We start from the raw sequence: 14,711 nt of genomic DNA on the forward strand, positions 1-14,711 counted from the left end.
GCAATGAATTTACCACAGAGATTGTAGTGAAAGCAAATGTCAAATGTTCTGTGTTCTCTTACAACAGAATGAGCTTAGAACATATTTGACTCTATTTTAACTTATGCTATTTTTTTTCAGTCTGTATTTGCACTTTACTTAGAAACTCTGGAAATTTTTTTTGGAAGTATTGACTAGTTAAAAGCAAAATGCTTTTTGTATACATGACTGTCATTCATAATAGCTATAGATTTGAATGAGAATAGAAGTTACTTATCCCAGAATAAATATTAGGTCATTTGTTTGGCACTCACCTGTGGTTTGCAGAGATCTCAAATGCTTATTTCAGCTGACTAGAGGAAAGATGGAGGTCTTAAAAGGTGTTTCTATGGAGAGAACAGTGGCATCTCAGTTTTCACTATTATTTCCTCTGTTTTGTCTGCTAAAGACCTAGAGACCAGTTTGGCTGCTATGTGCCAACATTAGGCTTGTTAAATTTTTTAATTGCTTTAAAACTTTCATTGATTATATTGACTAGACTGTCCATTAATTTATCCACATATAGATGTGAAATCTCATTTGAAATACCTTTTAGTATTGACATGGGCCTTACAGGTGCAACCAAGGATGCATTGAAGATCTGTACCCTTATGGAGAATTAACTAAAGATCAGGTGGGGTACTCTGGGATATATTAATATTTGTAGATACCTGTGGTGGACAACTTACTCAGACCCAATTTACTGTCATGGGAATTGGAATATCTGGGAGACAAGTCAGGAATAATTTTTTTTTTTCCTAATTATTTTTTAAAACCCACTTGGATTTTTGTAATACTGATGTTTGTTGTGATTTTTCTGATTTTAATGCTGGGAAATTAACCTTCTTTTCTTTACAATTGCGTTTAAGGTGGGTGATGCTATCAAACTAGCAGAGGCTCTTCTGTCTGATTTAGCTGGATTTCAAACTTTTCATCGAAGTGCAGATTCTTTTCTGGAGCAGTTAAAAGCATATGAACAAGAGCAATTTGATGATTGGTCTAGGAATATCCATTCAGAATTATCAAATCCTAAGTCAGGACTTTGGTAAATACATTTGTGTTTAAATAACATTTATTGTGGTGTAATTCATTAGAACTTGACAAAGGAAATAAAAGAATTTGCAGAATTGAGAATGAGTGGAGAAACAAAATGTAAGTTTATTATCATTTCATTATCCTTCCAGGCTTGGTTTGTAAAGTGAAGTATACTGGAGAGTGTTAATAACTAATCTTGTAGTTTCTGCTGCCATCTGTAGTGAAAGACATGTTTGTTTGCTTCTTGTTACTAGTTGTTATCCCTCGTAATCCATGCAGTGATAATGTCTAGAAACCAGGTGAGATTAGAGTATAGCTGTGGATGTAGAAATGAAGCATGTAGAGCAATAAATTGTTTTTCCAAAGAAGTTCTGCAGTCTAAATAAAGCAGATGAAAGAAGGGTAAGGAAATCAGTTTAACCCTCATGAGTTTTGTTCCCCAAAATAAGGAAATTACTTCAGTAGGTATTACAATATACTTTAACTTCCTTTTTATTTTTTTTTAATTGATTGGCCACATAGCTTCTGTCTGCATCTCTTGAGTGTTACAAGCTTTCTTTGAAAAAGGCTTGCACATAGTTTCAGAGAATACAGGAGTTGATACTTCTGTGTAAACTTTTATTTTATTAAAACCCCTCAAATATTACAAATAAGCAGATTCAGCACTCAAGTATAACCCAGACATCTAATTTATTAGTACCATAAAATTTTGTTTTTGTAAGAATTTAAAAGATCTGAAGAGATTAATTGAAAATAGATGGCACACTGTGAAGGGGAATGCAATAGATAGGGGAACAAGAAAAAGATGAGAAAAAAAGTGGAAAAATGAGTTAAGCTGAAATTTAAATGAAGGAAGCCTAGAGGGATGGTGGTAGAAGCATTACTGTAGCAGAAAGAAAAAAAGAAGTAAAATCTAAAGGTAGACTGGTAGTCTTATTAGCATATGATTATGTATACTAAGGTATTCCACTGATCCAAGTCCTGGTTCTTGGATTGATTCTCTTAGAGTATTTCTTCCTCTTTGCAGTGCTGAAGGCTGAGGCATAGTGTGTCTGCTCAGGGATCCAGTGTGTTTGAGAAACATTTAAGTTCCATGCTAACTAATGTAACAAGCTGGAAAAATCTTCGTGAGCAAAACCAGTAGGGATTGTTCATTTCTACTTGTGTTCATGGGTTTTGAATTAAGAGAAAGACTACTGGAATAATTTCTGAGTAAATTAATAAATTAAAGTACCAATAAACAGAGAGAGAGGTGATAGGATGACATCAAGCTCTTTAGAATTATTTATTATATTAGTATAAGAAGAAAAGATCAATACCAAATTATATATGAAATAATACGTTTGATTTTGTTTTAGCATCCAAGCCAATAGTCCTGTAATGGAGTTGGATCACAAATCTGGAGCTTTAAACATACTTTATTCAGATCGACTGGTGATTCTCCTGAGAGAAGTGCGCCAGCTGTCAGCACTGGGTTTTGCTGTACCAACTAAAATACAACGTGTTGCAGACACTGCACAAAAGTTCTATAAACAGGCGGTCATCCTCAAACAGGTATAAGATTCAATGCCATAATACCTTCCTGTTCTGAATTCTCAGAGTTAGCAGCAGAACTTTTTTAGGCTGTGTAGTTAAGTGTTTTTTGTGTTGCTGATCTGTCAGAAAGTGACTTGTTTCTGGAATAGATTGTCTGAGTCCTTAAAAGAAAAGAAAAGTGAAATGCTTTACAATTTTGGAATGTGTCTTGTTTTGAAACCAGATGAATTATAGCATTAAAGTCACACAAAGTTATTGTATGGATATACAAAAATAGGACAAAATTTAATGGATCTCCTCAATAGAATCTCAGTTTCTGATTATTATATCTGAGGAAAAGTGTCATAAGATGTATCCAACTTGTCCTCGCCATTGCTAGTTTTCAACTGAAAATATATTAGAAAGTACTGTAGTGGAAATGTCTCTGCATTTTTTGGTGGGTTCTTTTTGCTTGGACTTATTGCTACATTTCTGCTGTATTTCAGTTGAAAGGCCGTGTCAAATTTCTTTGTTACTGTATGCTGCGAGAATAAATATGTAGGTATTGGTAGATATACTATGTAGATACACATAGTATTCCATTTCATTGAGATTGAGATACCTGCACAGATAAGGCTGAGATGACACAAGGTCTGCAAGATACCCATGTCAAATTTCTTTCTGTTACTGTAAGCTGCAAGAATAAATATGTATATATTGGTAGATATATTATGTAGATCCACAGGCTTAATTCCATTTCATTGAGATTCAGATATCTGCACAGATAAGGCAGAGATGACACAAGGTCTGCAAGTGGAAAACTTAATGTCTGTTTGGACTACTAAATGGAGTTGTAGGGTATCCCTCTTAGCCCAGCTGCCACTCTGGAAATAAACAGGGTTTTTTTTAGTTTTTGTGTGGCAGATGTCTGGGATGCTTGACAGCCTCTGACATGGCAATAGATTCCTACATTTGCATAAAACAGTGGAACTGTTCCGCTTAAAATAAATCAGAGACTGAGACTGTTTCACTTAAGTAAGTAAGTAGCAGTTTTTTTAGCTGTTAGAATTCATCACCAGAAGAAGGTAGGATCACATTAGCATTACATACATATTTTTGTAAATATTTTCCTTTTATAGATAATTCTCATTTCTTAATGGTATTGATTGGGCAATACTTTGAGAAATATTCTGTATTACATTTATTTACAAATATTTTTATCTGTTCTTGTATATGTAATTTCTGCATTTTTACAGGTGGCACATTTTTATAATTCCATTGATCAACAAATGATTGAGAGTCAGAAACCAATGATGTTACAATCTGCTCTGGCATTTGAACAGATAATTAAGGTGAAAGAATTCCCCTCTCTTTTGTGTTTTTAATTTCAATGGTATCTGTGCACATCTGTGCTGCTTTTCTGTGTGTTTATTGGTGGACTTTTAAACTGCATCCTTCCCAAACAAGCAACACCATCTGTTTAATTATCATTTATTGAAGAGAGTGGACTTTTTTTTTTTATATTGTCATTTAAACAACTGTTTACTTCTTCTTACTTTGGATATTAATATAATATGCTCTCTCAGGAATTATTTGTAGTGTTTAAACTTCCACATTAACCACAATGTCATCAATTCCTTAATATCTGTTTTCCTTAACTCCTGTTTTAGCAGTATAAAATAATATTATTCTGGTCTATTTTAGTAAAAATGACATCTACTTTGTTCTGGAGATAAATTAGTATTAAGTTTGATTCTACTGGCTATTACTAAATCTCTGTGGATTTTGTAATTTGTCTTGAATATTTCTAATTTTGGGCATGGTGAAAATGGATAGTTTCTGTTCTAGAATAAGAGCAAAGAATCTGTGGATCTACTTGGTTACTGATTTGTGCATGTAGTTTGTTACAGTGAGTTAGTGTACAGACATGAATTTCTATGAGAAGAGGCTTTTTAAAAAACTGCTGGGAAATGTGCTATGCTTAAAGAAATGTTAGATTTTTAAAAGGAATGTGGAGCAGTTTGGAGGAATTTATCTATTTTCATTTTTTCTGCTTTGAAGGAACAATATGAACTGATAAACTACACTCCTATTCACATTTTTTTGACGCCTTATCTCTCTCTTATGGTTGGAGGGAACATACTGTGTATCATGGATTTCAGTTTACTGGTTTTCATCAGTGTGAGGCACTGCATCCTTTTGCAACACTGTTCTGACTTGCCAGCAAATGTGAGAATGGAGAATTGTAACATGCCCTAAACTCTGTATTGAGCGAGAGAATAATACTTCCAGAGCAATTTTCCTTGGATTGGCTGCAGATTATGCCATAGATTCCTTTAGTATGCAGAGAGCAATGGTTCAGAAGTGTTCAAGGCCTCAATGCGTTCTCCTATTTGATGTAATTTCTGCCCTACATCTTGTAGGAATAGGTTCAGCTATGAAACTTTAGTTACTTTTGTCTTCTGATTTTTCACTTAGCAAAATTCATAACATCCCCAGAATCTTGCACAAATCTTAGTGAAATGAAATTCCTCAAAGCTGCCTATGAATCAGTGGAATTTTTTTGTGTAATTAAAAAAAAGATTAATGACAAACAGGTGCAGTTAGATAGTAAATTTTAATGTCACATATTTGGGTTTGAGTCTGTGCCCAGGAAAGAGGAAGGGAGGAGTTTAAGGTGTCCTCTTAGTTTAAGATGTCTGCTTGCGTATGTGGGGCAGGAGTCTCAAACATCAGTGAATTTAATTCAAGCTCTGTTAGGAGTCTTTAATAATTGCCCAGTGTGTTGGTGTAGCTGTGATGATATGTCCACCTGTTTGTGATTTGGCAGAATCTTATGTTCCTAGGGCAGTAGTGAGAGGGAGGTCCTCCTTTTCGTTTTTAATTGGGAAGAAAACCAGTTTGCTGTGTGCTAGCTGATAGACTATATTTGTCATTACATCTTACAAAGTTTGTATTATTTTCAAGCATTCAAAATCTGGTCCTGGAGGAAAAGGTCAAATAACATGGGATAATCCTAGAGAATTGGAAGCTTATATCCAAAAACTCCAAGCTGCTGCTGAACGGCTTTCCACTGAAAACAGAAAATTAAGAAAATGGCACAGAAACTTCATTGAAAAGGTATACTTTCCAGATGAAATTGAAATCACAGCTCTTTGTAGTTTAGCCTTTATTTCATTTATATGGTGTTTATTATCCTTTAAAATTCTTTGAACAGGTTATATCGCTCATGAATATTGATCTACTTCGGCAGCAGCGGCGTTGGAAAGATGGACTCCAGGAGCTCAGAACTGGTTTTGCCAGCCTTGAGTCGCAGGCAGGGTTTCACTATTATACTGCAAACTGTGAACATTTGACTTTTCAACAGTAATCAAGATTTAAGACTCAAACATAGTGTGATTGAATTAATTTTGGTTAAGGAAGTACTTGCTAGCTCAGGAAAACTGACTGTGTACTAGCTGATGCCACATATGAGGTAGTGTCTTGTATGAGAAGGGTAAGGATAATCATTTGTATGTCATAGTGCTGGGAGAAGAATAGCACTTGGTCAGATGACAGGGATGTGATGGAAGAAATGGGAAAACCTTAGTTCATGCAGATCAGTGTGTGAGCCATTAACACAAGGTAAAGAAATTGGTACAGATATAAACGATCTCTAGACAGGCTAGAGATATGAATAGAACAAATGAATAAAACCTGACATAAAAATGCATTTCTGCCTGAAATAATGAAAATACCACATTTTTATTTATCGACTGTCGCTTTTAGAATAGAATGATAGAATCATTTAGGTCTGAAAAAACTCTTTAAGGTCACTGTGTAAAATGATTAAGATTTTGATTAAGAGCATCATCTTAACAAAGCTATTCTAAGTCAGTTTAATTTTTTCCTGTAGCCTTCAGCAATAGCAGAGCTATATTCTTAGATGGATGTGGTGTTCTTAGTTTTTTTAATGGAAACTCAGATTATTTTAGTTGGTATATTTCCCAGTCAAATAAATGCAATATTTTTACCTTATTTTTCTTACATTTTTCCATCTTCTCAAGATAATATGAATAATAAATAACCATGTCTATGGAACCTTTGGATTGTAATTTCTTTTCAAATTTAGTTTACAAACTTTTATCTTGGTTTGAGGAATAACATAACATTAAAATAAACATTGTTAAATTTCAGGGTTTCAAATCGTGTGATATGAAAGCCTGGAGGCAGCACTGGAATCATCAACTTTACAAAGCTCTGGAACATCAGTATCAAATGGGCTTAGAAGCACTCAATGAGAACTTACCAGAAATAAGTATTGATCTAACATTCAAGTAAGATATATTCTTTTTTCCTGGTTAAGGAAGTACTTTGGCTCAGATTGCATTAAAATATTAGTTTTTGTATGATTTGTTTAACTTTTTAGGCAAAGCCGGTTGCAATTCAGACCTCCTTTTGAAGAGGTACGAGCTAGGTATTACAGAGAAATGAAGAGATTCATCTCCATTCCAAATCAGTTTAGGGGAGTAAGTGAAGCAGAAGACGAGTCTATATTCACTGTTATGACTGAAAGAAATGCAAGTGGATTTCTGACAGCTTTCAGTAAAGCAGAGAACTTGTTCAGAAGACTATCTGATGTTTCTAATCAATTCAAGGTATTTTCGATATTTAACTGAATCATGTATTTTTTTTTAGATTTGGATCATTTTAGGCTTCAGACATTCTAGAAGTAACTGATGAATTATATTGATGCGTTATTGTCCTTTTCTACAAGGCATATAAGCAAAAGCTTAGTAAGCCAATCTATGTTGCATCAACCACTTAAGTACATACCTAGCTAGAAGCACATATACAATTCCCATTGAGACCTCTGTGTTACAGCTGTGTTGTTGCTCTTGTTCAAAATCTGTTTGGATTTTCCTTAAATGTGTGAATGTGCCAAATAATTTTGTACCTTCTGATTTTTGCATTAGGAGAATCTGTAGGTAAGTGAAGGAGCCAAAAGGTTAAAGAGAATGTAGCTTGAAAATATTAAGATATTTTAGTATTATTAAAAAACATAGTTTTATAGTGTGGAAAATATTTCTTTTACATGAAATCAAAAATGATGCTGAAAAGGAATGGGTTGTAATTGGCCAAATAGATGTGGAAACTCTGGCAAAGACACATCTTTCTAGCAAACAAGACTGGGAAAGAAACTTCAAAGCTTTAAAAGTGAGAGGGAAAGAAGCAGAACGTCTTCCAAGGTATAGTGTAACTCTGTTCTTTTGTTTGAATAATGTCAGATACTTTCAATGTAATAGTAAAACAGAAATACCAGTTTTACATGGAGTTATGGGTAGTATTTCAAGTGTTTTCAAAATGTCGATGTACTTTTAAAATATTTAGATTTACATTTTTCAGTTCAATTTTTGGACAATGCCCTTTTATCTACAGCCTTCTCTGAAAACTATTGCTGTCTTTCTTTGATATGATGGGAAACCCCCTCAAAATTCAGGGCTGATTCTGACATACTGCAAAACACAGTGATATTTTAACAATTCCTTTAGCTAAGTCCTGTACATGTGGAGTGTATGTGGCAGTTAAGAACAGACTTAGTAAATGTTTATACATGAAATAATTGCTGAATTGAAACACTTGATTGTCTCTTATGACTTACAGTTTAAGATATGTTAACCAGGACTATTATCAGTCCTGGCTAACAGTGGAGGTCCCAGATGACTGAGGTTTGTGGATGTGACAGCCATCTACAAGAAGGGCTGGAAGTAGGATCTGGGGAACTACAGACCTGTCATTCTGACCTCAGTATCAGGGAAGATTATGGAGCAATTAATCTTGAGTGCACTCACATGGCGTGTGCAGGACAACCAAGGGATCAGGCTCACATAGCAAGGGTTCATGAAAAAGAAATCCTGCTTGACCAACTTGATCTCATTCTGTGAGCAGGTGATCCACCTAGTGGAGGAGGGGAAGGCTATGGATGTTGTCTACCTGGACTTTACCAAGTTTTTGGCACTGGCTCCCACAGCATTCTCCTAGGGAAGCTGACAACTTATGGCTTGGCAGGTGGATAAAAAACTGTCTGCACGACTAGGCCCAGAATGTTGTGGTGAATAGAGTTAAATCCGATTGGAGGCCAAACTAAGCAGTGTTCTCCATTGTTTTGAGGCCTGTCTTATTCATTGTCTTTATCAATGATCTGGATGAGGGAATTGAGTGCACTCTCAGTAAATCTGCAGATGACACCAAACTGGGTGTGAGTGTTGTGTAGGAAGGCTCTGCAGAGGGATCTGGACAGGCTAGATCAATGGGCCAAGATCAGTTGAATGAGGTTTAACAAGTCCAAGTGTTGAGTCCTACACTTGGGTCACAACAATCCCATGCAACGCTCCAGGCTTGGGGCAGAGTGGCTTGAAAATTGCCCAGCAGAAAATTACCTGGGGGGTCTGGTAGACAGGTATCTGAACATGAGCCAGCAGTGTGCTCAGGTGGCCAAGGTGGTCAACAGCATCGTGTCCTGTATCAGGAATAGTGTGGCCAGCAGAAGTAGGGAAGTGATCATGTCCCTGTACTCAGTACTAGTGCGGCCACATCTTAAGTAATGTTTTCGTTTTTGGGGCACTCAATGCAAAAAAAGACTTTGAGATTCTGGAGCATCTCCAGAGAAGGGCAACAAAGCTGGTGAAGGGTCTAGAAAAGTCTTATAGGGAGTGGCTGAAGGAATGGGGTTGTTTAGTCTGGAGAAGAAGGGGCTGAGGGGAGACCTCATTGCTCTCTACAACTACCTAAAAGGAGGTTGTAGTGAGGTGGGGGTCAGTCTCTTCTCCCAGGTAGCTAGTGATAGGATGGGAGGAAATGCCTCAAGTTGTGCCAGGGAGGTTTAGATTGGATATTAGGAAAAAAATTCTGTACTGAAAGAGCAGTTAGGCATTGGAATAAGCTGCTGAGGGAATTTGTGGAGTCACAATCCCTGAAGATGTTAAAAAATCGTGTAGACATGGCACTTCAGGATGTGGTTTAATGGCCAATGGTGGTGTTAGGTTGATGGTTGGAGTCAATGATCTTAGAGGTCTTTTCTAACCAAAAGAATTCTATGATCGTGTGATTCTGACATGTCTAGGTAAACTACTGAATGTTTGCTATTTTTTTCATCTTTTTGTCTTGAAGCACGATCAGGATAGATTGTGTAACTGTTAACTGCAACCCTGTGAAAACTGTAATTGATGATTTCATCCAGAATTTGTATGATGTCCTTGTCATTTCTTTGAGAAAATCTATTCAAGGTAAATAGCTTCAATGAGTAATACTTCTTGTTTCTGTCCTACTTGTGGATATTTGTGTTAATATAAATACTCTTTAAAAAAATATTATACTCTTGGGCACAGTGAGCTGCAGAAATCACAGTGCGGAGAAACTAATCTGTTAGCAAGTTTTCAATACAGGCCTGAACCTAAGACCCCTTGATGTCCTTGTGCATCTTTGCTGTTCACTCATTTTGTCCACATCTGTTCCAGATGTAAAAGTATATATGAACAATATTTGCTTGTTTCTTTCATCCGAAAGAAAATTTAGTTGTTGTTTCAGGGAGGGAAATTTATTTGATGTCTGAAAGAGGAAAAATTTCTTTCACAAATTGAAATATTTCATTGAGAGTCTTAAATAATCTTGATTTATTCCACAGACTTGTCACTTAGATTGTCAAAATGCAGAGTGTTAAGGAGTGCAAAGTATTTCTTATTTTTGGATGATCTTTCTGTATCTGGAACAGGCAGACAAAATGGAATGAAGTGTAGATGAGAAATGCCAGTGATTTGTGCTTTAAATGGAGCAATCAGCACAGGAAATACAGAACAAGATTTGTGCAGAGAGTGAATTATTTCTATAGCCTGATTGTTACAGACTGATTGTTTCCTGGAAGATATTTTATTCCTTGGAATCATGCAGGTCCTTTCTCACAACCAGAAAGATCTACCTTGATAGGAAAGTACAACATTATAGCTTAATTAGGTTTTTGTTTGTAAATCTTTCCAGTATTTAAAGCAGGGTGGCTTTAATTTGTTAGTTTCCTTAAAAAAAACCCAAAAAACAAACCCAGTCAACCAACCAAAAAACTCCAAAAGCAATTTTAATATCTGTTTTTCTCCATTTACCCAAAAAATACCCTTACTGATTTTGAAAGTGTGTAAATAAATTCATTCTGTATTTGCACTTAATCCTCAGAATTACTTATAGTGTAAATCATATACTGAATGCAGAGTATTATATATTAAAAGCTGTGTATAAACTCCAATGTGCAACATATACTCCATGGAAGCATCATATACTCTGTGGAAGCAGCATATACTCTGTGGAAGCAGCATATAGGATTGGGGTCTACAATTTTTTTAAGCAAATGTTTTACATACATTATCATATCTTCTGACAGTACCTTTGCTTGGCTTGGATATTTTTTACTGCAAGTATTTTCTCCAAGATAACTTTGTTTTCCACTTTTATATAGCTCACCTATCTGATATTTCTTCATTTCTCACTGATGCCATGGAAACATTAGTGATTAGGCCCCAGACTGTAGAGGAAATAGCAGAAAGCAATATAAAATATATGAATCTACATGAACAAAAAGAAAGGGTAAGATACTATTTTATCATATCCAGAGCAACAGCTATAAAAAAATGTAATTGCTTTCCTGTATGGAAACTTCTGTTTAAGGTAACTAGTTTAGAACATGGAGTGTCTGTGTAGGCTCAGACAGTAGGCTACCTAAGGAGAAATACAAAATCAGGGTAGAATATTTGATGTTTTCACACACTTCTAGCCTCGAATCAGAACCTTTTCCAATTTTATGAGGTTCCTGGGCATATAGTAACAGTCAGTGGATTTCTCTTCCACAGACCTCATGTCATCTTGAAAGCAAATGCACCTTTGATATCCAGAATATTCTGTGCTAAAGTGCAGACATGAAGGACCCCTCGTCTTTTTTTTTTTTTTTTTTTTTTCACTTACCATCTGTTAACTTCATACAGGCTGGGAAAGTTGAGGTTGTTCAGCCTGGAGAAGGGAAGGGTCTGTGGAGACCTTATAGTGGACTTGTAGTACCTGAAGGGGGCCTACGGGAAAGCTGGGAAGGGGCTGTTTATGAAGGCACCTAGGACAAGGGGCAGTAAGAATTTCTTTACTATGAGGGTGGTGGAACCATGGAACAGGTTGCCCAGGGAGGTGGTGGATACTGAATCCCCGGAGGCATTAAGGTTAGGTTTGAAGGGCTCTGAGCAACCTGATCTAGTTGGGAATGTTGCTGCTTTACTGAAGGGTCATTGGAATAAATGACCTTTAAAGGTTCCATCCAACCAAATGCATTTTATGATTCTATGATTTTATAGCACTTATGTATTTGCTTATAGTTTGGATTAACAGGATTTGCAGAATTTTTACATATTTTTTGTATGTTTGAATTTAGATTTTTCTCCTGTTTCAAGAGGCTGAAGATAAGAACAAACTTTTGCGAACTGTGTCTGGTGCAGGTTTAGACACCATCAGTAACCTAAGAGCTACATGGGATAAATTTGAATTAATGATGGAAAGCCACCAGCTTATGATTGCAGAACAGGTAACAGTGAAAGATCAATATAATACCTAAAAATATGGAAATTAATAAGTCTGGAGAAATACTACTTTTTAGATTAAATCCAGAAACATTCTCAGTTTAGTGTTAACATCAACATTACTGACTTGAGGGAGAGCCTTTACAGGAAGAATACTTGGACTATTTAAACAACAGCTAGGAGAAATTTGGGTTGAAGTCATGCTGAAATGAATGCTACATTATTGTACCTCTGTCTCAAACAACTTTCTAGTGCCTAATGAATGCAATGGTTAAATGAGGAAAATAGGGTAACAGCTAAAAGATAGCATTTTTATGACTTTATGATGTTTTTGTACTAACATTTGTTACTTATTTTCACATAACTTTTCTAAGCTATGTACAGTCCAGTTATTCCAGTCTGTAGGCAAATTGCTGAACTCAGTTGAAGTTCTACAATATACCATACTATCAGAATTTTCTATCTGCTCTATGATGCAGGTTAAACAGATAGCATAAGTTGAATAAATAGATTTCAAAGACAAACATAAAAAAAAAGCGTCTCTTTTTTTAAGGAATCCAGAAGAATAAAGATGAACTATTTCTTAGAGGATTATACAAGAAGTTTGTAGTTACAAAGTTTTGATCATGCTATGAAGTTGATGCTTTGATTTTGGTGATAATTGTAGTTACAAACTATTGAAGGAATTTTGTTTTGACTCTTATTTAACAGATTGAAATGATGAAAGGAAATGTGATGTCACGTATTAATATATATCTTCAAGAACTGGAAAAGTTTAAAGCTCATTGGGATCAGCTAAAGCCAAGTGATGATGTCATTGAAAGGGGTGATCAGAATGTGCTTGAGAAAAGTGCTGAGATCATTAAGGAAAAAAAAAAAGAATTTGATGAACTTGAAACCATGAAAGAAAAGCTCATGTATGTATATTTCCCTGCATATGTTACTCATTAACATATGGATCTTTTGCAGCAGTTGAATCTCAAAAAAGGTTAACTAATTTTTATCACAACAGACAATATAAGGAATTTAATTTTATTTGTATTACATGTTTTTCATTAGTCTTTCAGGGTTCTTTCTATTGATTTTACATAACTTGAATTTCTCAAGCCAAGTTTTTGTTTTGATATTGTTTTGTTTTGTTTTAATTTCAACAAGTGGCAGGACAAGGAGAAGTGACCTCCAATTGTGACAGAGGAGGTTCAGGTTGGATATTAGGAAAAATTTCTGCACAGAAAGAGTTAGTAAGCATTGGCACAGGCTCCCCATCAAAGTGGTGGAGTCATCATCCCTGAAGATGTTTGAAAGACGTGTGGATGTGGTGCTATAGGCACATGGTTTAGTGGTAGTGGTTTAGCAGTAGTGTTAAAGTGGGATTGCGAGCTCAAGGTGAATGGTTGGACGCGATGATCACAAAGGTCTTTCCCAACTTTCATAGTTCTATGATTCTATGAAGAAATGTGAGAAGGGAATCTGCAAACTGAAGGCTTGATTGTGACTTCTGAAATTCTCACTTAGAGAAGGTTTGGGATATTGGTCTAAAAAGGGGACGTTCTTACTTCAGTCCTCCTATAACTCAAATGGGCAAGATCTTACATTTCCTGTTTCTCGAGTAAGTGTTCAAAAGGAAAGGATTTTTGCTCTTGGTACCTACTTTCAGCAAGGTCAGTATTGCTTATCTTGAGTGAACAAAGTTTTCTATCCAGATTCCTAGCTTGGTGTTTAAATATGATACTAAATAAAATTAGCATATTATTTCTACTGAACAGGAAGAATCAGCTAAAAGTTGCTTTCTTTCAAGCTTTGTTTTTGGGGTCATAAAGTAATTCACTTTTCTCATAACTGAAAAAAAATATTCAAGTTTCTGGAAAATAAGTAAGAATATGGAGAAGATTATTGTGCAGGAGAGTTATTCCTAGTATTCCTTTATTATTTCTATTCAAGAAGGAGACAATAAGGAAATAGCAGGTGGCATTGGTGTTCTTCAATGAAGCAATGGCTTTTCTTGAAAAAGTATGATTGTTTCCAAGTGATACCATCTCTTAAATCTCAAAAATATATAATACAATTATCTTTTTGTTCAGTGAAGAATGCCATCATTTTAAATTGGAAGAGCCTGACTTCTCATTATCAAAAGTTGTATGTGAAGATATTAAGAACTGTGCAGAAGTCTGGACATTGTATGAAGATTTTTATCAAGGGTTTCAGGAAAAAGCCAAAGAAGACTGGATTACTTTTAGGTATGGTTTTCTTACTTTAGTTTTCATGGACATATATGTGTGGTTGTAGTACTGTGTTGTTATGACCTTTTTATATTTGACTTTCATACAGGAGTAAAACATACCTCTTTGAAGAATTTTTGTTTAACTGGCATGACAAAATGCGGAAGATGGAAGAACACACTGTCATGACAGTAAAGTTGCAAAATGAAGTGGACAAATATAAAGTAAGATGTTAATTACTAAAAGGGGTATAAAACAAAAGATGTTTTGGGTAATAAACTTCTGTGCCTCATTGTTCAGTTCTTATAACGAAATCAGTTAAAATTTAACAAAACATCTT

General features: G+C 35.3%; 1 protein-coding gene across 1 annotated transcript in view; it reads left to right on the plus strand.

Moving 5' to 3' along the window:
• DYNC2H1 (dynein cytoplasmic 2 heavy chain 1) overlaps positions 1–14,711 on the plus strand; it is a 155,798-nt gene that overhangs the window by 7,186 nt on the left and 133,901 nt on the right. Inside the window, exons 11-24 of the mRNA XM_054390673.1 lie at positions 888–1,063; positions 2,412–2,607; positions 3,825–3,920; positions 5,536–5,688; positions 5,786–5,884; positions 6,745–6,884; positions 6,977–7,205; positions 7,669–7,796; positions 9,718–9,833; positions 11,051–11,178; positions 12,008–12,157; positions 12,864–13,069; positions 14,234–14,389; positions 14,481–14,595. Of these exons, the coding sequence (XP_054246648.1) occupies positions 888–1,063; positions 2,412–2,607; positions 3,825–3,920; positions 5,536–5,688; positions 5,786–5,884; positions 6,745–6,884; positions 6,977–7,205; positions 7,669–7,796; positions 9,718–9,833; positions 11,051–11,178; positions 12,008–12,157; positions 12,864–13,069; positions 14,234–14,389; positions 14,481–14,595 (2,088 nt within the window). The remainder of the gene's footprint in view (positions 1–887; positions 1,064–2,411; positions 2,608–3,824; positions 3,921–5,535; positions 5,689–5,785; positions 5,885–6,744; positions 6,885–6,976; positions 7,206–7,668; positions 7,797–9,717; positions 9,834–11,050; positions 11,179–12,007; positions 12,158–12,863; positions 13,070–14,233; positions 14,390–14,480; positions 14,596–14,711) is intronic.

This window comes from Indicator indicator, chromosome 1 (assembly GCF_027791375.1).
Source record: "Indicator indicator isolate 239-I01 chromosome 1, UM_Iind_1.1, whole genome shotgun sequence".
Taxonomy (NCBI): Eukaryota; Metazoa; Chordata; class Aves; order Piciformes; family Indicatoridae; genus Indicator; species Indicator indicator.